The 27,154-nt window shown below is 31.9% G+C and overlaps 1 protein-coding gene across 9 annotated transcripts in view; it reads left to right on the plus strand.

The window, feature by feature from the left end:
* The window catches only part of LOC106473452 (neuronal acetylcholine receptor subunit alpha-7-like), a 146,710-nt gene that overhangs the window by 117,623 nt on the left and 1,933 nt on the right, over positions 1-27,154 (plus strand). For 6 of the 9 annotated variants that reach the window (XM_013934136.2, XM_022402932.1, XM_022402926.1 and 3 more), the window contains 5 exons: positions 3,881-3,990; positions 6,828-7,081; positions 10,126-10,320; positions 19,494-19,580; positions 22,839-22,948. In XM_013934136.2, the coding sequence (XP_013789590.2) occupies positions 3,881-3,990; positions 6,828-7,081; positions 10,126-10,320; positions 19,494-19,580; positions 22,839-22,948 (756 nt within the window). Of the gene's footprint in view, positions 1-3,880; positions 3,991-6,827; positions 7,082-10,125; positions 10,321-19,283; positions 19,371-19,493; positions 19,581-22,838; positions 22,949-27,154 lie in introns of all 9 variants that reach the window. The other 3 variants (XM_022402923.1, XM_022402941.1, XM_022402937.1) reach the window with 1 other exon arrangement.

Consider the following 27,154-nt stretch of genomic DNA (forward strand, 5'->3'; position numbering starts at 1 on the left):
CAATTCCACTATTCGTTGGTAAAAGAATAGCCCAAAAATTGGTGGTGGGTGGTGAGGACTAACTGCCGTCTCCCGTTCGTCCGTGAGAGCGTTATAACGTGACGGTCAATTCCACTATTCGTTGGTAAAAGAATAGCCCAAAAATTGGTGGTGGGTGGTGAGGACTAACTGCCGTCTCTTTAGTCTTTTACTGCTAAATTAGGAACGGGTAGCGCAGATAGCCATCGTGTAGGTTTGCACGAAATTCAAACCAAACCAAACTGTCGACAGTTGAGATCGAACCATTGATTTTAGCGTTGTAACTCCATAAACTTACCGCCGACCCATCGGAAAAGGTAAGATTAAGTTCCTAGTAGTTAGGTGACAGTATTGTATCTTCAAACGTTTAATATTTGAATATCGAGCATATATTTGTGCAAGTTCGAATTTATATTTCTAAAATCAATCATCTGTTAAAAATTATCTTAGACGAACACGCTATTTTTCAGTTAACCTTTATCTCTAGGGGAAGGTTTAAAATGTAGCACAATAACAATTACGGTGACACTCGGTAAGCGGGTAACTCGGTCAGGCTAAATGTCTGCTTGTTGTTACTTCAATCCCCTTAAACGGTTTTATTAGATTTTGGCTTCTAAATGTAATTGTGAAGGGTCAAGCCTTAAACATTTAGTTAGTGCATCCGTCAAAGTATTTGTATATATCTGGTGTTGCTTTATAGTTTTGTTTGAGAAGCGACTGTATGGGTATAGAGTTCTCTGATACACCATCGTCAATATTTATTTGAATCTGGATTTCTTCTAGCATGTAGTTGTGGATTTCACAAAACAGAACACTAAATGCATAAGAGTTAGATTAAATAAAAACTGAATTATGAGATAGTCAATAGGCCCATAAATTCTGTGTATAATGGTTAATGGTGTATGTGGAACAACATGGGACCTCTTTCTCAGGTGTGTAATATATATATATATATATATATGTGTATATACATATAGATGTAAGGGTTATCCTCTCATGTTAACCTTCAACACTGGACACGTCAAATGCATTTGTGGCTCAAATTGCTGATGTGTTGACGACAACAGATTTTAACATGATACCGGCATGGATTGCTCCTGCTAAAACCGCAAATACGGAAATTAACAAGGAACCAAAACCATCATGCTTGATCGGTACCACTGCACATTGAAACGCATTGTGAAGCAAAAAAAGAATGTCATATCAATTTAAATATATTCAAAGTTCAACAGCAAAAACTAGTTTCAGAAAATTATGTAATACAATGGTAAAGCGGCCCATGTAGCATCCCGTGAATCTCACGTTTACATACACAGTGGGGCAATAAGGAAAACTGTGGATACCCGTATATTATGAAAAGTTAATATGGTCACACGAGTCAACATGACTGTTTTTCTCTCAGATAGACCTGATTATACGTGAGAGCAGCCCAAAGAAAAGCGTAACCCACAGTGGATTAGTATTACTGTAAACAGTGTAATTGATTCCATTCTGGATAGGTCACAGCTTTTCAGTATAGATTTGGTTTAATCAACGCACTATAAATCACTTTATGTTTTTAACTTCTTTTTCATTGTGTCTATAAAATGATAGTTTAACTAAACTCAGAACTAGGATTATCTGAAACTGTTTGACCCATCATAGAGAGGCTTTAGCCGTTTACCTTAACCTGCCCGATCATTATATCTTAGTCTATCAAATTATCACAAGGTTTTTCTACTCTGATATTCCTGAAGAAATTGGAGACATTTCTTGCTGATAAATGACATAACATTCATCTTGAAACTCTTCAACACTCTGTTTCCATATTGAAAACCCAAATCACATCATTCAGAATGATTATGTTTGGACAATGTCATATTCATTACTTTTTTGATACATGTTTTTATCTAAACCCGGGGGTGTGATGTGTGCGTCAAGAGCGCTGTGCTTTGCAACACATCATAAAGTTTTGAAATCAACTAGGCCATATAAAAAGTTTATTTTTAAAGGTAAATGTAACCGTTTTGAGACAATTTGCAAACCTTTTATCATAATTAGTAAACTTACTCTGTAACTGCTAACAGTGTGGACATATATATATATGTAATCATTTTACATCATCATTGCATATCAGTAAAAAAAAAACTTTTGTCGCCATGCACTCCTATTCTCTTCGTGAGAAAATGTCCACAGGAAACATAAAAATAAAGTTTAAACGAAAGCTGACTTTACTTTTACAAACTTTGATAATAACAAAAGTAAATAAGGATAATTTGAAGTCACAAACAATTGTGCACTACTAGCTGCTGAATATTAATTTTAAACTAAAAAAAAGTAGCTTTTATTAAATGACTCTACCATTTATTTGAAACATGTTTGAATAAAGGCAAACATAGTTTAATTATTGACAAGTTTTGTGTAACTTGGACTGTAAATTATTCAATAAATACCTTGTTAAACTTAAAAATTTACTAACCCAAATTAACAATTAGTTTATGAAGTTATATCATATATTTTCTCATTGTAAACATATACAATGAATTCTTGTGTTGTTTTCTACTATTAAGAGATTGGTATAAATGATGGTTATTTTGTTGTTATTTACCTCTGTCAAAATTCTGTTAAATGTAATTGTCTAACCATTTACCATTGCAAATATGTTCTTTAAAATCCGTACCACTGTCAGTTCTGATATATTTTGTATTTTTTGTACCATTAGTCTTAAGAGTAGCTGTCAAACCTGCTTAGATTTTTAAATATAACAGTTTTCTCTATATGCTGTAAATTTACGGAATTACAACGCTAAAATCCGGGGTGAGATTCCCAATGTGATTTTGTCTAAAAATAGACAAACAATTTTTCGAATACCAATATTATATCCTGTCTAAACTCCAACAATTTCAACAAAATATGTTTGTGTTAAAAACCTCTAGTGCTATCAGTATACCATAGTATATTATCAGATTTCGTACAAATGTCAGTTTAATAGACAGTATGAATTTACTACCTTTGTCAGTTTAATAGTTTATTGCCTCAGTTCCTTCCAAAAGAGTCCTTTTCCTCGTCTTAAATTACTGATTCTATTTCAAGTTTGTATAATTCATTAACATTTAAGTTTTGTCTTACATAATACAAAAATCTAAATTAAAACTTTGTTATTTAACAATCGATAACAATAAATAATTAAATACGAAATGTGCACAACAATAATACTGCTTCACAAAACTACCAGTCAAAAAGGTATTTTTCAGACTAATACTTCACATGTATATTGACGCTTATTTGAACCAAACACTTTCAAGTGCTTTTCAACAGGTGGAATACATAGAACGACTGATAGAGAATTATTTTAATTAAATGAATAAATCTACTAATAGGTCACAATTTAGTTACACATACTGATAGAATACTCCAACAGTTTTCACCTGATAAAAAGCCCTTGAAAGTGTTTGGTTTAAATAAACCTCAATATATATTGTACTGTACTATATTTGAAGCGTAAAGTGCAGTTATGACTTTTATAAAATAATATTATTATTTTGTGCAGTAAATATTTAAATTCAACATACCTGGAAAGAAATTTTAGCTTACAACATATCTAGACTTTCTTCGAATGTGCATAAACAGCCATTTAATATTAAACTGGTAAAATATCATATTTATATTGTTCTTGTTCATTGTCTATTTCTTATCACGAAAGTCATTAGTATTATGGGATGGCTGGTAAAATATCATATTTACTTTGTTCTTGCTCATTGTCTATTTCTTATCACGAAAGTCATTAGTGTTATGAGATGGCTTGTATTACGACATTGATCTTTCATAACATCACTTCCATTTGGTTTCAGACATTTTTATGTATTCTATATATTTACCTTAGGAATGGGTAGACGTCAATTTGAGATGGAACGTGTCTCAGTACGGAGGAATCAGAGATATACGGATAGCACCCAAATACATTTGGAAACCAGATGTCCTCATGTATAACAGGTAACAAATACGAATCCATTCGGATATTTTTGTTGTTGCATATAACCACTCTCCATGTTAGCGCTAGTTCTAAATACTCTCCATTTTAACACTAGCTATAAATAATCTTCATGTTAACTACATTAGTTCTAAATACTCTACACATTAACACTACCTAAAAATACACTTCGTGTTAACATTAATTGTATATGCGCTCCATGTTAACACTAGTTCTAAGTACTCTCCATATTAACACTAGTTCTAAAAACTCTCCATATTAACATTAGTTCTAAATATTCCTCATGTTAAAACTAATTCTAAATGCGCTCCATGTTAACACTAGTTCTAAGTACTCTCCATATTAACATTAGTTCTAAATACTCTTCATGTTAAAACTAATTCTAAATACTGTTCTTGTTAACACTAGTTTTAAATATCCTGGAAATATTAAACCAATTATCCTTTCAGAATAATATTCTTTTGTGAGATACTCTTACCATAGTAATTAACGGTTTATATTGTAGGCGAGATTTTTGTTTTTTTTAATTGCTCGTTAAAAAACTGCTTAGGCAATTTCCAGTCCATTTAATTATAACGAAATCATCTAACTTCTTGAATTTCAAGTTGTACAACTTTATTTAACTATCGTGAATTCCTAGGGCAAGTTCACAATAGACGCAAATTTATTCATTTCAGCTATTTTCTGAATTTCTCTCATACTTATGACACTATCACTAACACTTCGATGAAACACAAACTCAATATTAACATAAATGAAATAACAGACAAACTGACAAACTTGCTAATTAATTCACCACAGTAACAGACTCGCAAGTCAAAATCATTTACATTAATCTAACTCATAATTTATATATAAGAAATCGTTTCCTAAGCTTTCAAGAAGTTTGTAGTCATTAAGCAGCGTCTATCACATCAGAATTCCTTCTGAATAATAAACAATACAAATGTATTAATTGTAAAATTCTAGCCTACAAAAATATCAACTGGTTATCAGTCTATTACAAGATGGTTACTTGTTTGTTTTGTTTTTAAATTTATAATTTAATTAGTAATTGTGCAATACTTCTTAAACACTAACAAGCGTGAAATAGCTTTGATAACATGTTGATTTCTTATTCAATATGTTTTGAAATAAAGTTCATAAACATTGAAATCTAAGTACAAATATAGTCGAAGATTTTAATGTAGATTTGAAAAAATATAAACCCCCTAAAATATTATAATGTTAAATATGACGTAAACTGAAATATTTGGATAAAAACAATTTACTACAGATTAACTAATAAAACAGTATTTAAATAATGAACTATAAACTTCTTAGGGTTAACAAATTTTGTAAAAATAATCTACGTTGACTTTCTTTCAATAGATCACGAAACAAGAACTGTGCAAATCAAAACGATTGATTGTTTGCACACACAAATTTACTCTGCGGTACTTAATTTTTTCAAGTTTTTTTTTACATAATATTTAATGTTTCGGTTACTTAGTTAGGCTACTATATTTTTAGTCTTTCTTTGAGCAAAATTAAATTGCTTTATTTTCTGTGGGATATGAAAACAAATTGTGAGTTTTGGCATTAACAGTTATGGTTTCCAGAATCTGCGCTAAAATTGTAGCACAATAATGAAATGTTTTACAATCAAATGTACATTGAAGTTAATGTTCTTCAAAACACAAGAAATTATATGATGGAACCAAAACGATTTATCTTCCATTTAACGTTATAACCATATTTAAACAAAGTAGCGCCACCTAAGTATAAACTACCAATTCATATTATGCAACTCTTAGTTTTAATTTAAACGTTATAGTGTATTGATTCTAATGATAAACGAGAGGTGCGCGCTTATAAAGAATACTGACCCCAACCTCAAGTTAAATGTGCACTTAAACCAGGTGATATTAACTAATTAGCAAACTTTAAATTCGATCAGTGTACGGTTACAGGTTTTTTCCGTGAGTCGTGTCTGAGGTTTCTCTTAGAATGAAAGTTGCGTCGTTTCGTTTTACGATATGTGACATTAAGCAGAAAAAGATGATCAATGATTGAGTTATCTAATTTGTACTTAAAGGAACAAAGCTCAAATTAACAATACTTCAAATGGAATATTTTCATCTACATTAAGTGTGTTTTTAAAACACACATGGTGCAACTTGAAATATAATCACACAGTCTTATTTCTATTAATATTTCATAATCTCATAAAGTCGAAAGTTTTATTATAAAGGGATAAGTTTTAAAGCACATTTGTAGACATAGAAAAGAATAACAAAAGTATAAGTTTAGATACAAATAATGAATTCAGCTTATCTTGACGAAGGTACAGGAACATAAGTAAATCGTTTGTCTGCAAGCAGCTTTTTAATGTAATACTTTGTACAAAACAAATAAAAGTATTTTATGACATTATATTTAAAAATTTCTATAGTAGAGTTTTGTGAAGCTGTGGAATCATATAATCTGTGTGTTTCGGGTATAATTTGCGTACAAGTTATAGATTATCATTTTTTCAAACTACAAGTAAATTACTTGGCACGCGAACCAATTATGATGTAAGTTTTAATTTAAAGTTTCTTCTTTGTAATGAAGCCATGCAAAGAAACTATTGGTTTTCATAAGATACTTGGATAGGCTTTGGTATTAAAACAATGAAAAATACTAAAGGCCCGTTTATCTTCTCGCTTTTTCTGTCGCACATTCGATTGATTTTTGTGGATCTCCCTTACAAAAGATAGCTTCTACAACTTTAGAGAAAAATAATGTTGTCGATAACTAGATCAGACGAAAGACAAGAATGGTTAAACTATGATTAGTTTTTTTCTTATTATTTCAGTGCAGACGAGAGGATTGACAGTACCTTCCCTACAAACGTGGTGGTACAACATAATGGCAGCTGTTCGTACATTCCTCCAGGGATATTCAAAAGCACGTGCAAGATTGACATCACGTGGTTTCCTTTTGACGATCAGAAATGTGTGATGAAATTCGGATCGTGGACCTATGACGGAAATGCCCTGGACCTCCTACTACCCAGTGAAGAAGCAGACCTTTCAACGTACATTGACAACGGAGAATGGGATTTAAGAGGTATTTCTCTTAGTAAGATCGAATGAAAGGTCGCTGTAAGCATGTACAGTAATACATGTACACTAGGGAAAGGGGGAGACGAACCTATTGTTCCATGTTCAAGAAAACAACTATACGTAACAGTAGAATCAAAATTTCAATATGGCGTCAAACAAAAGGTAGAAGCATTAAGTCTATGCATTGTTTGACATTCACTAGAGGTGACTTTAAGCCTCGTTCAATAATGCTGTTAATTTTTTATTAATTTTGTAAATAAAAAAAACTTAGATTTTGATCTTAATTTTAAGTTTGAAGTAATAAAATGAACATTTCGAAAGTGTAATGAGTGAAAAAACTTTAGATGAATTTCATTTTATTAGTTCCAGCAGTAAAACTTGTGCTAAATGACGTTTATTCAGCTGTATAGAGTATGTTTTTATTACTTTATTTTTTAATGTACTGTTATGTTATTGCAGGCCGAAAATGGTTCTTATGCTCACTTGCCTTTTACTCAGTAATGCTTTATTATGCAGTTTATAATATTTCCTCTTCCCTAAAGGAGAAGAGAAAAGCCCTGGGATAAAATCCCTCAGCTGGCATACCGTTAGAGTAATTGTCTTCTTCACTGGTACTGTTAATTGAATAGCAGGAGTGTCAGTCAAATTTATAACGTTGTACTGTTGGAAGTACAGAGCATATTCAGGGGATATTATGTATCAAACCGTGGGCTTTCCAGTCTAAGGCAAGACAGGCTAAACACTAAGTAGCACTTACAACTGTTTAATGTTGATGTGAATAGTAGTACTCCTAGAGGTAGCAAATTCATACGTAAAATATTGTAAAAGGCTATATAAATGTTTTATTAAAATGTTGCTTAGAAGTTAAAAACATTATTATTAATGGGCATATACACGCGCACATATATATGTCCAAATAGTTTCCCGTAGGTGTTTTATTTGTCTGTTTCGTTTTTAAGAACAAAGCTAAACAATGGACTATCTGTGCTGTGCCCACCACGTGTACCGAAACACAGTTTTCTGCGTTACACAACGTAGTTGCTATAAAAAAATGTTTTTTCATTACTTTAATTCAGATAAAAAAAAACACAAAAAACTACAAGCTACACTCAGTATTTTAGAGCCATTTTCATGGTTTAAAAATAAAGAATTCATATTACATTTATTAAGTGTTACAAATGATATTAGTTGGAAACAGTTCAGCACGATTATATGGATAAAAAAGTTACTTTAGGAAACAGGTCTTATGACTATTCATTTTTATGTATGAGTTCCCCGGTGGAACAAGAGCTAAACGATCAGGTCAGAAACGCCTAAGGTTCAGGCACATCAGTCCCTAGTTCTAAACTACAGGCCAGAGAGAAGGTAGCCAGTTAGAAGCATCTGCTTATTCTGGCTTTAAACCAAAGAATGGAATTGAACGTCATTTTAAGACACACCTGCAGCATACTGAACGGCATAGTGGCGCCAACATTAAATATTTCTTTTCGAACTCCTGCACGTTAACCACTAAGCCTCACTCGGCCCTTTGTCTATGACAGTAATTTTATTAGATTTCAGCATACAAGCCGCTTTCTTGCGATAACGTATTTTTTTATGTTAAGGCTGTTTTATTTTACTATTTCTTTTGCAGAATACAAAAGCAGATTACGTAAAAGTTTCCAAATTCACATATAATTTCCATTCTAAAAGCAACTATAATAAATTGAACCCCAAGAAACACGATAAATGTGAAAAATATATCATAATGTGTTCCAAAAACTCTTGACTTATTTGCTACAAATGAACACATATATAGTTTTTTTCTGGCGGTAATACTATTTGTTTCTTTTTCAAGTGAGCATAAATAAGTCGATAAAGGTTCGAAAATGTTTCATTCAATATTACTGTTGTATTTATTTATATAGTCAAGACATTGCTAAATTACACTAGAAACTTTTATTTCTTATCATACAGGATAGCTCTCATCAAAGATTGCTTTCAGGAAATCAAGGTTTTTATAACACAAGCCCCCCAGTAGCACAGCGGTATGTCTGTGGACTTACAACGCCAGAAACCGGGTTTCGATATCCGTGGTGGGCAGAGCACAGATAGCCCATTGTGTAGCTTTGTACTGAAGTACAAATAAACAATTATAACACATTCTATAAGTATATTTAAGTATTTGTTTGCCCCTTATTGTTTTTATTAAGAAATATCAAAGAGCAAACCAAACAATATCGGTACAAATAATTAGCTTGCAGATTAATAAAGGAAATAACAACAACCCTTTGTCATCAAAATGAAGCTGCTTGCTAGTGACAGTAATGATATATCTACTAGTTTACTAATCATTATCATAGTACCTTTCTCAAGAGATTCAAAGTTCTGGTATATTTTTATAACTTTTAACCACAGTTCAAACTTATTCTACGGTTTTTAGTAAATACTATTTCGTTCCCAAAGCAACTTTGAGATTATCCAGTTTTACAACTAAATGGGGTTTACTTTAGTAGATGATGGGGTGAACTGTAACATCACGTTTATATTATAAGAACATCCATACCATTACCAGCTAAAAATACAATTTTGAAAATGCCAGCTTTTAAATGTTTCAATAATTTAGAATCTTGAATTAACTCTTTTCTTAGATCATGACAATAAAATAATTTAAATATTAACAATATTATTATATTATTCAAAATACTTAGTGTATTAGTAATGTTTAATCAAATAAATCTTACAAAATATGAAACAAAGGCGATGCAACTTTTTTATTTAGATAAATGTATAATAACATAATATAATCACAGAGAAAGTCTTAGAAGTAGCGGTGGTCACTAACTGAAATAATTGATATTCCATTTAAACTCGATTAAATGTGACATTACCTTTAATCCGTAAATATATTGCTTACATAAACTCTAACATAACTGTTTGGAGCCATTTTTAAAAAGTGATGATGAGAATCTTAGGGAGATAATTTTATTTATACAATCAGATCTCTAGTTAAATAGAAAAATCACCATAAGCTACAACATATACGTATGTACATTTAATTTTTTTCAGGTTTTCCAGGAGTCCGAAATCTAATATATTACACTTGCTGCCCCGAACCTTACGTCGATATAACCTTTACATTACACATCAGACGTCGAACTCTCTACTACGGTTTCAATCTTATCATTCCTTGTGTTCTGATTTCTTCGATGGCTTTGCTTGGTTTTGCCTTACCACCAGATTCTGGAGAAAAATTAACTTTGGGTAGGTCGCTCTTGTAATAATGTTTTGTAAAAGTAACTCAATAACAAATGCAGTTAATGCTTCAATATTTAATAACGTTTCTACAAGTATATTAGAAGATACTTTTTTGCCAATAAAATACTGACTACGAAACATCTGCCGATAAATGCACTCTGTATTATTTCATTGTGATTTCTATTTAGTTAGTAGGATCCGTAAAGTGGAGAGAGTTTGTCTTTTAAAATTTTATATATATAATTTTTAAATAAAAGCAATAGAAAAATAGAGTTATACAATGTCAACATCAAAAGACGATCAGCCCAGCAGAAAGATTAATGCATATAAAAGAAATCCATGTATTTTCAAAAATTCGCGAATAAATTTGTTTATAATTGGTGAATGTTTCACCTTGTTTTTTTTCTATATTTTGTTCATTCCTTGCCCACGCAGTTCTTTTATTAACACATATTTTTTAATTGATTTATTTTAAGATACTTAAAGGATTTTTGTCTTTCAGTTTGCTTGTTATTGTAAACACCATAAATAATCTGCCATTCAGTTTTGCGCTAAAACGTTTAATTTTCTTACTATATTATTTTTATGACAAACTTCAAATTAGAGATTTTTACTTAACAGATTTTTCCACATAAAAAATCATGAATTAGTTTACGTTGATTTTTCACACTTTATTAGACTGCTATTACATACACACCTAATGGCAGGTTTAGAGAAATACTGAGTTAAGCTGCATTGACATTTGAGTTTACAGTTACGTAACTGAAAAAGCTGCAATAAACCACTAACGATTTTTTATAATTATTTAGTTAATTATTCAACATACACATAATGAATATTATTAAGAACTATCACACATTGATCATACAGAGAAATACAATACTGTCAACGTTTTGTGAATGGTTAAAATTACTATCTTCTTCGTGCTTTTTCCAAACGATCTTACAGAATAGAGATAATTAACCAATAAGCAGTAGAAGACATTTATAAAATATTCTTATAACAACATCTTTTCGAACTTACGTTGGAATACGAACCAATTCAAATTGGTAGGTTTTCTATAAAAACAAGAAGTCACGATATTTGATATATGATAGTGTATAATAAAAAAATTACAACAACTTCCAAGTAAACAATTCAATGCTAGACAGTTTATACCCAAGTATCAAAACACCTCTAAGCAAGTAGGTTTTACGAATCCAAAATCACATTACTAACTGTATTGTTACATTAAATAAAATAATCTTAAAGGACAAGCAGCTCTTAAATGACAAACAGCTGCTTTATATATATACAAATTGATAACATAATACCAAGATAAAACAGAAACTTTCAATTGAAGACGAAATTAATTTATCTAGTTTTTGAACGTTCAAAATGATTGAGTGGCTTTGCTGTAAGATTTCTTTCAAAAATTGTCCATGCGCATTACACCAAGAAAACACATTACACAAATAACAGTCCTTGGCACTGATAATTTGGATCGCTTACATGCACAACATTGAATATCAAAGGAAATTACGCTTTTTTCATTGCAACCATTATAAAGGGCGTCCGATAATTTTTGTTAACACTTTGAAAAATCATACCCGGTTAACATAGAAACACGCGGTTTGATTCACGATATCCCTTCACACTGGAGCCTCAGCGTCCGCAACACACTTCATGAAACATTCCCAAGTCGTTGATTGGGCAGGGAAGCCCGATCAGCTGGCACCTGCTTTCTCTGGGCATTACCTTACGCCTACGGATTTTTTATGAGGCTTCGTAAAGTACGTGGTTTACGCTAGTAAGATCTCAAGTAAAGATGAATTGCATCAACTTATTCAAGAAGCCTTCACAAAGGCTACTTCTGCGATGTTGCAAAACATTTGGAAGAAGATTTCGTGCAGACTTGACATTTTGCGTGTTACTCGTGGTGCATATGTTGAATAATGGTGGTTATACTCTATAATAAGCCCCCCAGTGGCACAGCGGCATGTCTGCGAACTTGCAACCTTAGAAACTGGATTTCGATACTCGTGGTGGGCAGAGCACAAATAGCCCATTGTGTAGCTTTGTGCTTAACTTCAAACAATACAATACTCTATAATAAAAATACTTTAATAATACTTAAAAATTTATTCTTGCATGTGCAACAAAATGCGTTACTCTATATCAAACGGTTTTCTTGGTATGATATTTCAAAAGTATTTCCAATTTTTTACACCATGTATATTGTCAGAAGGAGTTTTTTTCTCACATAAAGGAAATCAGGATAATCGCTAATCACGCAATAAATATCATTTAAAAATCTTAAGTAAGGTTATTTTAATATCTCTTCGAAATAAATTATGCTAATAGGAATAATACAACTCGTTAGTATCGCTATAAAATTAGAGTCTTTACTGAAACTCATAAAATACTCGTCAGAATACAACTGCTGTTCAAAATATTATGGTTTGTGTATCATTTCTGTAGATTTTATTTGAATTCAAAATTCATTTATTGTCTACATAAGCAGTAATTGATATTAATTACAGGCACTAAAGTTTTATCTAATTTACAAAGTCGTAAATTGTACTTTCTGTGAAGTTTAAACAAATGAAAATCTTCTTTTGATGCCTCAATAAATTATCTATATAGATATAATGTAACTGGCACTATTATCAAACGAAAGCATTTATTAGTTATTTTCATGAAGTATCCTTAATGTCTGACGACTATTAATTACATATCTTATCTGTTGTCACAAGCATCTGGAACAATTTACTGTCATGTAAGGCTATTAAACTGATAAATCGATGGAATAGTTTTGACAGTTTCTAAGTGAGATTTGCTCAATAAGCTAAAAATAAACTTTATAGCTCACGATGGGTAAAACAGGTATTATATTTTGACTTCAATGTGTAGAAAATATCTGTTCAAACACTGTAATGTTTAGGGATTTGTGTAGGTTTATTGCATGTAATAATTAATACTTACTTCCAATCCGAGCAAACTATGTACTTAGAGCTAAACTAAAATTAACCTGGTCATCAATATAGCTAGTTAAATATGCGCTTCTACTTATAAACATTAGAATGTATTGTTTCATCCGTTGAGTATCCTCACTATTAACGGCATTTTCGGCCGTAAACCCAGTCATGTCTCACGAGGTTCGATTGGGAGATTTAGGCTAGTCAGTTAAGCTAATAATGCAAAATAACATTCGAAAATGTATCAACGATGTTTTGTTATCTTGTAGTTAGATTGCGCCAATTAAAGTTACTCGTCGTCTCAGTATCTGTAGTCTACACTCAAGGTAAAAGAAAGGTTTTAATGTACACAAATCTGACCAGTTTATTAATACATTTTACTGAATGTTCAATCTTTAATTATGATAGTTCACTTAAGAGGTAAAAATAGATCTAAGGATTGTAATCATGATAAAATACGAACAGAGTGCATTATACACATGATCTATCTATTCATTAGAATTTGTAATTTTTTTCTCTAACATATGTTGAGTTTCATTATTAATACAAATAATTGTTAATGACGCACGATACATTTTTTTTTACTAGAAGATTGTTCCAAATAAATTTAAATGTAATGCTTTAGTAATCTGTAAAAATTACTTTTTCTCTTGTTTTCTAATATTGGTTAATTGTGTTTTTACCGGAAACTAATTTTAGTTCCACGTCCGTATAAGAAAGTCGAGTCTAAAATGATGGAAGTATTCTTGTTTAAATATTTTGTTTTAGATGAAATTACTTACCTGTATCAATTTTCAGCATGTTATATCTTATATTAATTTCTAACCATAGCAAAAGAAAAATGAATTAATTTGAAACTAGATAATTAAACTCAAAAAATTTCAGTTTTATAGTTAGGAAACAATAAACACAAAAGATAAGCTAAGATTTAGTAACGTACTATTTTTGTTATAGGTCAGCAAGTGAATTACGTTTCACCTACATTCTTAATGAAACTCTTAACTAGAAACATTTTTTTTCCAATAGGAAGTTACTAGTCTATCTATAAAATAATTGATTAAAAATGTAGCCGTCAAATTAATCTTCTTATAATCGCTGTTCTTCAATTTTGTTATATCCTTTGTGTGTTCAACATTTTAACCACGAGGAGTTTGTAAAGGTAGAAATAGATTGTAGCGACATTTTTCTCAGTTTCTTTTTTTTTGGTTTGAGAACTTTAAATTATATATTCTAGCAACATAACATTCGATTCTTGTCTAAGTACAATAACAGGGTAGACTTTTCTAAAACCTTGGTTGGTAAAAGTAAATGCAAAACGAATCCCTAAAAAATGGTTTACTATTAATTCTATATGAAAGAGTTTTACTTAAAAAATAAAACTGATTAAAATTGGCAGATTAAATACAGAAGTTAAGTAAGTTATATTAAAATTATTTTGGAGCCTAAGCACGTAGCTATAGTTACAGTTCACATTACCATATCCGATCCTGCTATATTGACGACCATGCATCTTGACGTAATCCTTGTGACGTAGTTTCCATTTCAAAGAGCTGCGTTGTAAAACTGTCAAGTCCAAACCACACCATTCCTTCGTATGAGTTTCCACAATCCATATAGTGTGCGAGGACAACAGTTTCTCAGTTCCCTTTTCAATTTTCTGATGGCACAGAAATCCATAGGTGATTTCATTCTTATGTTTTCGTGTAAAATAAGTTTATACGATTTTCATTCCCCAGTTGCGTCAGGCATGCAGCAGTTAAACGGATATGCCATGGAAGCAGCTTATGAGCACATGACTCTTGTAGCTCGTCCAGACAGAGACCATTTATTGGGTATTTTCCGTATTTGTTTTTTGAGGCACGCAGACGGCCTTTGTTATTAACCTTTGTTTTCTAGGATTCTCATCTGTTACAAGAAGCTGCACTATGTTTACTACGGTTGTGGTACGACTTATTGTAGGTTTCTTTCTGGATGGTCCTTGATGCCTCAAGTCGATGCATATTCCATTTTTTTTTCCGATGTCATTACGTACAAGTGATATCCCTTATCTTAACACACCCTTATGATCTGAATATATGAATATCTTGCGTCATGAAAGGCTGTTACATACCCTTCTAAAAAGTGATGAACTTACGGTGGCATCACACTACCTATACATAATGCCAATTAATACCAAAATGCAGTTTTGATACATTTCGTTCCACCGCGATTTTATATCGGCTGGTTGTCACTTGATTTGTTGAATTTTATATTCAAATTCGTTTTGATATAATGTATTCCAACCTCTGTATAAAATTGAAATACCGGTTAACGTTATAATTTTTTGAAAATAGTTCAAAATACCTCAACAAGCTTTGGTATGTTACATTTCAAAATCTTAGAACTAAAAATGCAACTTACTAATGGTTGCTAAATCAAAACTTGATTTTGATATAATAAAATAATAGTGCTATACTGAAAACTAGTTAAAGCAAGTACCCAAGCCTAGATAATATTTAATGTTTGTAAAATATGCTTTTGAAAGTTTTATACAATTTGTAGCTATTAAAACCAATACTTCAACAATATAAAGATGTTTTTTTAGAATACCTACTGAGATATAATTATAAGTGTCTATTACACAACGCTTTAACCTACTTGAGTGGTTATGTTTGTCTCTTTATCATTTCACTTTAATTGTGCTGTATCACAAATATAATGTATTTTTATGTACCCCCTTCACACTGTTGCTTCAATAATCATAACAACCTTGCTAAGTGAGATTATTGTTCCAATGACCACAGCAATTTTCCACTATAAAGATGTTTCAGTTATCGCATGAGCGTTCATCTCTTTAATTGTTCCAGTCACTACGATAGCCATCTACATGATTGAATTGATACAGTTTGTTTGGTGACGACAGTAACTAGCTTTCTGCCATAGTCACTTTAGACTATTTTTTAGGGTCTCACAACAGGTTTATACCTTACACAATTTATATTTCATTGTAACAATTTTCTATCCTTGTTACCGTGGGCTTTGTTTGAGGATTCCCGTAGTCTATACCTTAGGGTCTCACAACAGGTTTATACCTTACACAATTTATATTTCATTGTAACAATTTTCTATCCTTGTTACCGTGGTCTTTGTTTGAGGATTCGCGTAGTCTATACCTTAGGGTCTCACAACAGGTTTATACCTTACACAATTTATATTTTATTGTAACAATTTTTTATCCTTATTACCGTGGGCTTTGTTTGAGGATTCGCGTAGTCTATACCTTAGGGTCTCACAACAGGTTTATACCTTACACAATTTATATTTCATTGTAACAATTTTCTATCCTTGTTACCGTGGGCTTTGTTTGAGGATTCGCGTAGTCTTTTACTCTAGTCATTTTAGGACTAACATTTAACTGATTACTCAGATGCTTATTATAGTTTTATATTATTTTCTCAGAAGTGAAATCAGTTTCTATTCTATTCATGTTTATGTCATTTGCATTCATCCCAGTTGTTCTATATTATTGTTTCAGTGATCCAGTAACTTTCTGCTTCAATAACATTAGACCGGTGATTCTCCAAACGATTGTTTCTGTGGGCGCTAAGATTCCTCGCTCACCAACGTTTCTAGTAGTGGCCACAATGTTATTTTTTCGGAAAGTGTTTACCATATCTAACTATATACATTGATATTATGTGTTTCTAAATAGAAATTAATTAATTCTGTAATGAAACCAAAATGGTTCGTTTAAAAAAAAAACATATATCAAATGTTCAGTTTTTAATACTGGTGTAGCAGTGTTTAATACTGACCAGTAGCAGCTTACATAAGGCAAAGGAAAGAACCTAGTGCAGGGTAAAATAATACAGATTACCTTAAAGAAAGAGGCCTAGCGGCAACAATTAAAAATCGACATCTTGAGATCAATTAACAAAAGGCTGATGGAGGGCTAATAGAACCCAACAATTGTACAGTCATGCTGTTGCCGCAAATGAGAAAGCTGCTTTAGAAAATAATATCGTAGTTACGTAGTTTTCTCATAACTTCTTTGGTGTTTCACAGTGAAAGAAACTTCTTCCTTATCTTCCTTACTGTTTTAATGATCACAACAATTTTCTATTGATTTCAAAGTAACACAGTTATCGTTTAAAACAGCGTAGTACTTTTCAATAATATTTTATATAAGGTTAATATGTTTTATTATTCTAAAAGGAAAAACCTCACAAGTAAAACATTTAAAAAAACACAATTAGTTCCAGCCTTAAGCCCAAGGCAGGTTTCAGTTAATTGAATGTGTCTTTCAATGTTGGAAATAAATTATTTTTCAAAACACGTTTAATGATAAACAAAATTTGGCAAACAATACTTATAATACACGAAAGATAAATAAAGAAATATCAGAGCTTGCTATAGATGGAGTATTTAACGTAAATGTTTTTCAAACATAAAAAAAAAAAATATTAGTAATCTCTACCAATGTCTAATATATATACAGGTTTAATTTTATTTCATGAGAATATATTAGTTACGGCCAGCTTTTCATTCCTGGTAAAGGAACTTTCAATTATTTTACTACTCCCCATTGGCACAACTATATGTCTACGGACTTACAACGCTAGAAACGGGATTTCGATGCCCGTGAGGGGCATAGTACAAATAACCCATTGTGCAGCTTTTTGCTTTACTACAAACAAACAGTTATTTTACTGTCAATGAAGTTAAAAGTTTTGGAAACTATTTCTGTGGCAAATGGAAAGAAGAGTTATGTGAACCGAAAGACTGATTGATATTCCTTTTATTTACATCTCTGTCACGTTGCATGATCTTTTCCAGTATATGTTTCTTTGATATAATTTTGTTTGCACAATGTACAGGATAGTCTACAAACAAAGTGCGTATATCTTCCAATCCTGTAGCGCAAGTAATACAATTTTTACCCCGATGGGAGAGAGGATGAAAAGATGATTTTCAGATGTTTCGAATGCAGTATCGGATTAAGCATCAGATTAAAATAATTACACTTTAAGATTTTTTAAATTATACGATTTAAGTTTTTATTGAAAATCGGCAGTGATAATGTGAAGTCATGAGTTTGGAGCTACGTTTTTTTTACATGTTTATTTTTCATTTTGTTAATGGTACGAGATGTTTATCCATTTTGTTGAAGATGTTGTTTAATTACACAGATACATAGTTATTTTGCTTTTGTTCTAGTAATTCCAAAAAAGCTTTTACGAAAATCAGAGCATATCCTTATCAATATGTTCTATGACCATTCTGGTGCATAGATTTCATTAAATGAGTAAATACATTCAACGTTTAAAAATGCACAATAATTTAATGGATAAGTTAAAAGTAAAACATACAGTTAAAACTATAAACAATTAAAAACTCTTCATGTTTCAGAAGAAACACAGGAAATTTCATTTTATTTTATTTTTTATACCAGCAAGTGCACGTGTATAATTTGCATATTATACTGTACATTCTACAGAATAGATTTCCAAAAATTCACTTCTGTGGCACCTGGGCCGAGATCTCTATTCAAAGTTATTTTATATTTAATAATTTCAAGAAATTCTCTTCTGTTGAATTCATTTGTTAACTTAATTTTTTTAAGTATTTGATCCTTATCAAATTCAATGTTCTGTGAAGAATTTGACACGTGTTCCGCCAAGGCTGAATCACTAATTTTTAATTTTTCGACAACGTTTTGTATTCATTAATTCGAAAAATTAAAAACTAGTGGAGCAAGAAGAACATTTTTTCTAAGGCATTGTTTGATCCGGAACATGAAAAATGTCATTTTTGACGTGTTGATATAACACATTTATTATTTGAAAACACGTGTAATACACCAATATTTCAGAATATTCAGTAGTCTATTTCTAGCATGCCGTTATTTCAATTGAGTTAGAAACTTCTAAGATACTAAAGTTTAAACATTTCATCCAATATGTAACGTAAGGATTCGAGAGGAACGCATAATTAATAACTTTATGTAATACATTTGTAAAACTTTTCTTCTAGGTGTGACAATTCTACTGTCCTTGACGGTTTTCATGCTTCAGCTAGCTCAAAACATGCCTCCGACATCTGACGCTGTGTCGATCATAGGTGAAGTCTCCACCACTTGTCTCCCTTCTTGCACGTGGATATCAATCCTAGATTACCTAGTGGTAGTAGGTCTAAACGTGTTCCCAGAATGAATTACCCATGCTCGCTTGTTGTTATTTTCAGGGGTCACCATCCTACTTTCCCTGACGGTTTTTCTGCTTCTCGTGGCGGAAACTATGCCACCGACCTCAGATGCAGTTCCTCTGATAGGTGCGATGTTTGTGTCTGTCGACCTGTGCGTCTTGTGTGTTTGTCTGGTGATATCCTTAGTTTGATGTTGTATTTATTAAGTTACGTTTACTACGTGCGAAATTCGTCTGTTTAAGTTATAACATGTTAATCCAAGCAAATAATTCATATTTTATGTATGAACGACGTGTTTCAAGGAATGATTGTCTCAGTGGCTCAGGGGTAACTCTGAAAGTTTATAACGCTAAGAAAGTTGTTTTCGATACCCGCGATAAGCACAACAAAGATAATCCATTGTGTAAGTTTGTGCTTACCATTAAACACGCAAAGAAACCCTTAACCTTACTAAACGCCGCTATTAATTTTTAATTACTGTTTACGGAACATATTTTATCTTTGTTACTCATTGGAATGCAAAAACTGTCTTCTTCGGGACAGTAAAAATGATAAGAAACGGAGTTATAATAAACACATTGAGTAAAAACAATGAAAGTTCAACGAGGCGCTTGACAGCACTAACAACGAGATTTTTTAAATAAATATACATTTTAATCACATATAGCAGAGATTCTTATATATTTATATTTGTAACAAGTATGGCTAACAAATGTAAAGTTATCGGTCCTTTTGTTTCTTAATTGAAATAGACTATGATTCTATGGTTTTCTCGCTAGAATTGCTAAGCAATCCAATAATTGTTTATCATTTTCAAAACTTTCAGTGTTGACTAAAGAATGGAAACCATTTTCAATGAAGACGACAAACAACTTCAAATAAACGTTTATTTATTTATTTTACTCAACGTTTCGTTTTATACCTTTTTTCACGGGTTTATGAACGTCACAGAATACAAATCTGAGCTTAAATTGGAGTATCTGAAAATAATATAAATCTACAACAATGTATTGGAACAGCTCAGGATAAAGCGTACTAAGAGTATTGTTGAACGGGTTAGAGTAGCAGATCATAAAATAAATGTTAAAATAAAAAAAATACAACATAAATAAATGATAATATTATTACAGGGGCCAGGCATTGTATCTGTTAAAGGAAGGGCGTTTGAAGATCAACGAACACATTCGTGCTGCGGCAAATCTTGACAACGGAGAAAGCCACTACTGAACATTCAATCAACGCACAAGGAAATGTTTAACGAGACACCATATCGGATCAAACTCTTAGAGATTTTTGACAAATTTCTTGACAGAAAATTTAATGAATCTCTTTTGATTCTATCCAAACGCCCTTCCATTAACAGATACAATGCCTGGCCCCTATAATGTTATTATTCTTCCTACATTTATTTATTTTGTATATTTATTTATATATTTTGACATTTATTTTATGATCTAACCCGTTCAACAATACTTTTAGTACGCACCGTGCACCGTTCCATTATATCGTTGTAGTTTTATATTATTTTCGGATACTCTAATTTAAGCTCAGTTATATAACCTGTCACGTTCATAGACATTTGAAAAAGGCCTAAACCGAAACGTCGAGTAGAATAACTAAAGTGTATTTGAATTTGTTTGTCGTCTTCATTGAAAATTCAAGAATTGTTCCATACGCGGTGATGCTGTCATCATTACAGAAAGATCTATTTAGCTTATATAGATAAGAAGCCCAAATCATGATCAGCTAATGGCCGACTTCGTTCATTTTGTATCTTATCGGGCCAGCTAAGTGCGAGATGAATTGAAGTAAAATATTGAGGTTGAAGTTAGGTAGCAAGGATTCTAGGGAGTTTTATCTATAATATGAGGTATGATTAATCAGTGGGATGACATTATGTAGCTTCGTAATGGCTGGCAAGTTTGATATATCAAAAGGTATTGTTCGAAACTAGAGAATGCCTAGCAGTAATTAGGCTTAGTGCATGGGCTTATAAGAGCTCTGAATATTTATATTGAAACACCAGTTTAATCACAGGACTGGATGGTATCAAATTATTTGTCATGTTTCAAAGCAGTGGTAACGTTCAAAGTATGAGCTTGAATTTCATTTAATAAATGTAACGATAAATATTTATATAGATTGTCATTCAGCTTAAAATCGATATTTCTTTTTACGTGACTGCACTGCGCTGTTACAGAGCCTACGTATTTCCGGCTCTAACGGAATAAACCTCGTATTTTGTATAAAGTTTTAATCGAATAAGCACTTCTTACATTTCATTAGCATTCTTCTTACGTAAGATATGTTACCCGTATACTTTCACTCGTTTCTCGTCGATCCATATTTTACTTTGGTGCATGTTTTGCATGATACATGTAAATAGATACCTACCTTGTCCACTCTTTCATACTCTGTTTTATACGTGTGATTATGTAATATGAATGTTTTCGTGTTATTAATATTGAAGGCTTTTTTATAATGTAATTTACAGATACATTGTACATGTTGTTGTTGTTTTTTGTGAAATAAGTCTCTTTTATTTTTACAGAGTGTTTTTATTAGATTTAATTCTAAATAATTACATACAATTTTTCAACCATATTAGTTCTAAGGCGTGTATTGGTCGGAAAAAAAAATATTTTTTTCAAAGACACATCAAAGAGCTTAAAGTTGCTAATTTTAACTCGTTTGCGCGTTCTGTTTCCTATGAGGGGAATATGAATTGCTTAGTAGTTTAGTTTAATTGAATTTCATTATTAATCCAGATCAGTCCAGAATAATTTCATTGATGAAGTTTTGTTTCTTCTGAATAACTAAGTGGACAGGAGAAATGGATTTAATTGACAAAATGTAAAAAACGTTTGAATGATAAGAGGTCGGTCTTAAAAATACTTTTTACATAAATAACCTAGGATAGTTTTAAATTTTCAAGATATGGTTTTGGTTCGATTTTAGAAATGTGTTTTTATTCACACTGTGTGAAATACTAGAAATGCTAATCTAATTATGACGAAACATTTTTTTCTTGAAATAATCTGTTTATTTGCATTTTTCATGAAATAGTTGTTTAGCTGCATATTTAATGAAATAATCTGTTTTGCTCCATTTCAGTTATGATAAACTTAAAGCTGTTTTTGGTTTCCGAATAAGATAATCTTTTAATCATTATAAAAACAATTTTTACAATGAAAAATAGTGTAACATATTTGAAGATAACATGAACGTACATTCACAGATATATTAAAGGAAAATATCTTAAATATACAAAGATATGAATACAATAAGTGTTATTCGTATATGTGTGTATGTGTTTCTACATTTTGTTAAAAATATATAATCTTTCTTACTAATAATGATTTGAGATATTGTTTTTCTTTACAGGCACATATTTTGCTTGCACGATGGTAATGGTTGCATTTTCAGTAGTCATGACGGTTGTCGTTCTGAACTACCATCACCGTAACTCGGACACCCATGAAATGCCGCAATGTGTAGGTGTCAATAAGTCGTATTCTGAACATAGTAACTTTTTTTCTTTATTATTGATGCTAAGTGTACAGTTTGGTGTAAATGCGTTGTGTTGTTTTTCGATGTAATTACGAAGCTGGATGGATCTCGGGATAACGCTGAATCTAATTATCTTTAAGACATGGAAAAATATTTTTTACTCCAGAGTTGTAAAAGATTAGGTAGATGTTACAAAAATATATTTTGACATTTTCTAATGAAAAACAAATCTCTTTGAAAACCCAACTTATTCTTACAATTATCTAGAATAAAATATTTTATAAGTCCTCAGATAATTAAGCTTGTAAAATATCCTATTGTTCTTCTAGTAAAATTTTGACTAAAAACAAATGCTTCTTGGATGTTCAGTATCCAAAGTTGAAGAGAGTTAATCAGTATTTTTGATTCATGAAGCATTTAGGGGAAGGTGAGAAAAGACGGCCACCATAACCTTGAATGTGGTTTTTACCAATTTATATAAATGTCACGAAAAAGCAAAATATTTCAGAATGGACTCATATATAATGTAGATGTATTTCTAGTTAAAACAAAGATTTAACACAGAGTTTTTTGGTATTGAAATAAATGCAGTTCTTGTGTTTGGAGTTGTTCACCTATAATGATGTATACAATGGATCCCCAATATGGGGTAAGAGCCCTCCATCTGAGTCATAACATTTGGTATTCGAAATAAATGCTAAGTTTAGCAATTTAATTAAAAAGCAAGGCTAAGGAAGGTCCATGCTCAAGTTGCGCATTATCTATGACGATGGCGCAAAGAACATAAATACTAGTGTGATGTAAGACAGCCCCCATGTCTTATCGCCAGTCACTCATCGTAAATCAGTCGCAGAAGTATAAAAAAGCAGGGAACTTAAACTGTGTTTCTTTTACACATATTAGGTTATTTATAACTCCCCATTGCTTCATATCAACAAAGTGAAGTTCCCTGATATATCTACGTTGTAACCATAAAAACTTCAAAGGGCTGACATTAGATTGTAATTGTTCAAAAACAAGTATTGAGGTTGCCTTTTGATAATTTATATTCGCTTCTTCCGTAGTGTGATTACTTACCAGGTCACGTGAACAATAGTGACATATAATTCACTCTAAATGGCAGGACGTCATAACTGATGATATACAAGTTTAGCTGTTTTCCTGAACGTGACCGTCTTACATCACTCTTCCTTTCGTCTTTAATTATTCTGCACAGATAGTTCAGATTACACTTTAAATTTTAAATCTCATTAAAATAATAATAACGAATAGTCACTTTAGAGAGTAACAATTCTGTCACACAAGGCACGTTTCTAATAGGTATGATCCAATTACGAATTTATGATTATCAATTTATTATAAATTTAACATCATTATCTTTGTCTAAAAAAACGGATAAAAAATTAACATCAAGACTCTTCTTAGTTTTGCATTTAATGTAATTTGTAGTATTTCTTTTCGACATGTCATCACTACTCTTAGAAATATCAGAGTAAATATAAAAACAAAAAAGTACGTTATCCCTTTTGAATGTAAACGTTTTTCAATTTATAAACTTAAAGTTTAAAATAAAAATAAAAGTTACATTTTTATCACAAGCAATTGTGAAGAAAACTCAACAAGTAATTTTATTCTCAGAAAACCCCAAAATGCTAAAATATCTATATAACATTCAAATAACTGAATGAAACAGAGTTTAATTCATTCTTTATTTGAGCTAATCACCCCCGGTGATTCAGCGATAAGTCAGTGGACTTATTACGCTAAACACCGGGTTTCTATATTAAGCTAAACATTTATTTGTTTTAAGTACTGATAATTTTGAAGATGGAGTGTTGTGTATTTTATATGCGGGTGCCAAAACCCTCTAATTAAAAATCAACAATCGGATTAATACGGTGCTGTTACTGCTACATATATTAACTTTTCTGTAAACGTATATACCTTGTGTTGACAGTCGCTCTAGTTGGAGATTGGATACACAGAATAATGTAGACATTTATCGGTTCTTACTGGAAAATAATGTGTTATTTTCCGAAAGTAAAACAGAGGTTGAGTAGGTTATATAAAAAATTTTGAAGACTCATCACGTCGTTACAGTTCATGTTGCCATATTCATTCATGCACTATCTGATGACCGTATGTATTGAGTAGGTTATATTAAAACAATTTTGAAGGCTCATCACGTCGTTACAGTTCATATTGCCATATTCATTCATGCACTATCTGATGACCGTATGTATTAACAGTAGCCTTGTAGCTTAGTTTCTATTCTGAAAAAAAAAGTCATGTCTTAAGGTGGTCATGTATAAAGCATACCACTCCTCCGTGCGGTACTTTCCATGATACGTCTGGTGCATGAGGACGACGTTTTCCCAGCTCCAGTTTCAATAGTACGATTACATAGAAATATATAGGCGTTGCGACTGCCAACTTGATCGGTATGCTTTTGGGGTCCCAAGTTAATGCATATTCCCTTGTTTTCGAACATCATTAAGTACAACGGATAGCTCCGTCTTACAAATTATAATTTCCCGATTTTAATACAACTGTATGGTTTGAATGTATGAATATTTAGATTAGGAAACGGCTGATTCATACCTTTCCCCAAAACAATAAATATTATGTAGTTTTGATACATGCTAGCTCACCGCGACTGTATATCGGTTGTAGTTTTCATGTGACTTGCTGTGTTGGATACTCGAAATCGTTTTAATGTAATCTTCTAAACGCGCTGTGCATAAATATCCACACATCTTTATCTATGTATGCATGAAAGTTATTCATACTTGTGTATTTAGGCTTCTATATATGTATATACCTTTTTACACTGGGATCTGACTGAACTTGTTTGAAAAAAATAACAACAAGCAAACACATTTGACAAAAACATATATACTCAGTAGCAGTTACCCCCCCCCCCCCCCGGCATTAATTTATTCCCAGGATATTATAATCGTCAATGGACGACGTCGTGGGATATTCTGTCTTATTTGTTTAATACAGGACATACAAAATAATAGCAAAGGATGTTTCATGGTAAATGAGATTAAAACTTTTGTGCTGGGCAATGTGTAACTTCTACAGTTTCTTGTTCAAGATGAACCATCACAAGCTTAACCGTGTGACGCTAGAAAACCCCCGAATGATCGTAGATCTGGTTCTAATGCTATGCCAATATAGCTTCGAGTAGTAAGTACGTCCCTCAGAAACATAGTATTGACATTATTCGTACATTCACATTAATGCCTCCACATACATTATACATTATACTCGTTGATTATACATCGTATTCATTGACTTGCGCATCATTCACTTCAGGACTCTCCAAGCACGAACCTTTCAATCACTAATAAAGCCATAAAATCTTTGTTACTTTGAAGAATATAGGAAAGCCTTATGTCGTTGTTGCGAAATTTCGTGATCTCCGCAAAAATCGAAACGAGCTTTATTGTGCTTTACCGTCATTTGTGAGGCTTAAGTAATTCTTTACGACATCAAGCTGCATAACTGGTCTGCTTCTTACCAGTTGATCGCCGATATTCACTTCATTTACGAATCAAAAGTCCATACTAACGCTATGGAGAGTGGATTGGTTGATTTAACAGTAATTTTGCGCAGATAGTGGTGAATAGATGACGTAACTGAACCTCCACGACTTTTTCCACACTGTCTAATAAAAAATTGAAAGAACGTTTGATAGTTGTGTACAACCCTTTCACTATAGATCCGTATATACCAAACTTATTGCTACTTTTCTTAACTTTTTTTCTGGGTTGCACAATCGAATAACTCCGATAGTCTGCTCTTATACCAAAGACCAACAAGGTTTGTTTCTCAAATGAGCTTCAACAATAAGCAGAATGGAAACGATTACAGAAAAATCAAATTAACAAATCAGGAAAGAAAATAGGTATAAATTTTCAGTGCAGGTAGCATAAACAACCGCGCATGATTGGAACAGGGCATGGAAATACGAACATAATTGTGCCCGGCATGGCCAGGTGGATAATGCGCTCGACTCACAATCTGAGGGTCGCGGGTTCGAATCCGCATCCCACCAAACATGCTCGCCCTTTCAGCCGTGGGGGCGTTATAATGTGACGGTCAATCCCACTATTCGTTGGTAAAAGAGTAGCCAAGAGTGACGGTGGAGGTGATGACTAGCTGCCTTACCTCTAGTCTACTAC

This window comes from Limulus polyphemus, unplaced genomic scaffold, assembly GCF_000517525.1.
Source record: "Limulus polyphemus unplaced genomic scaffold, Limulus_polyphemus-2.1.2 Scaffold130, whole genome shotgun sequence".
In the NCBI taxonomy this organism is placed as follows: Eukaryota; Metazoa; Arthropoda; class Merostomata; order Xiphosura; family Limulidae; genus Limulus; species Limulus polyphemus.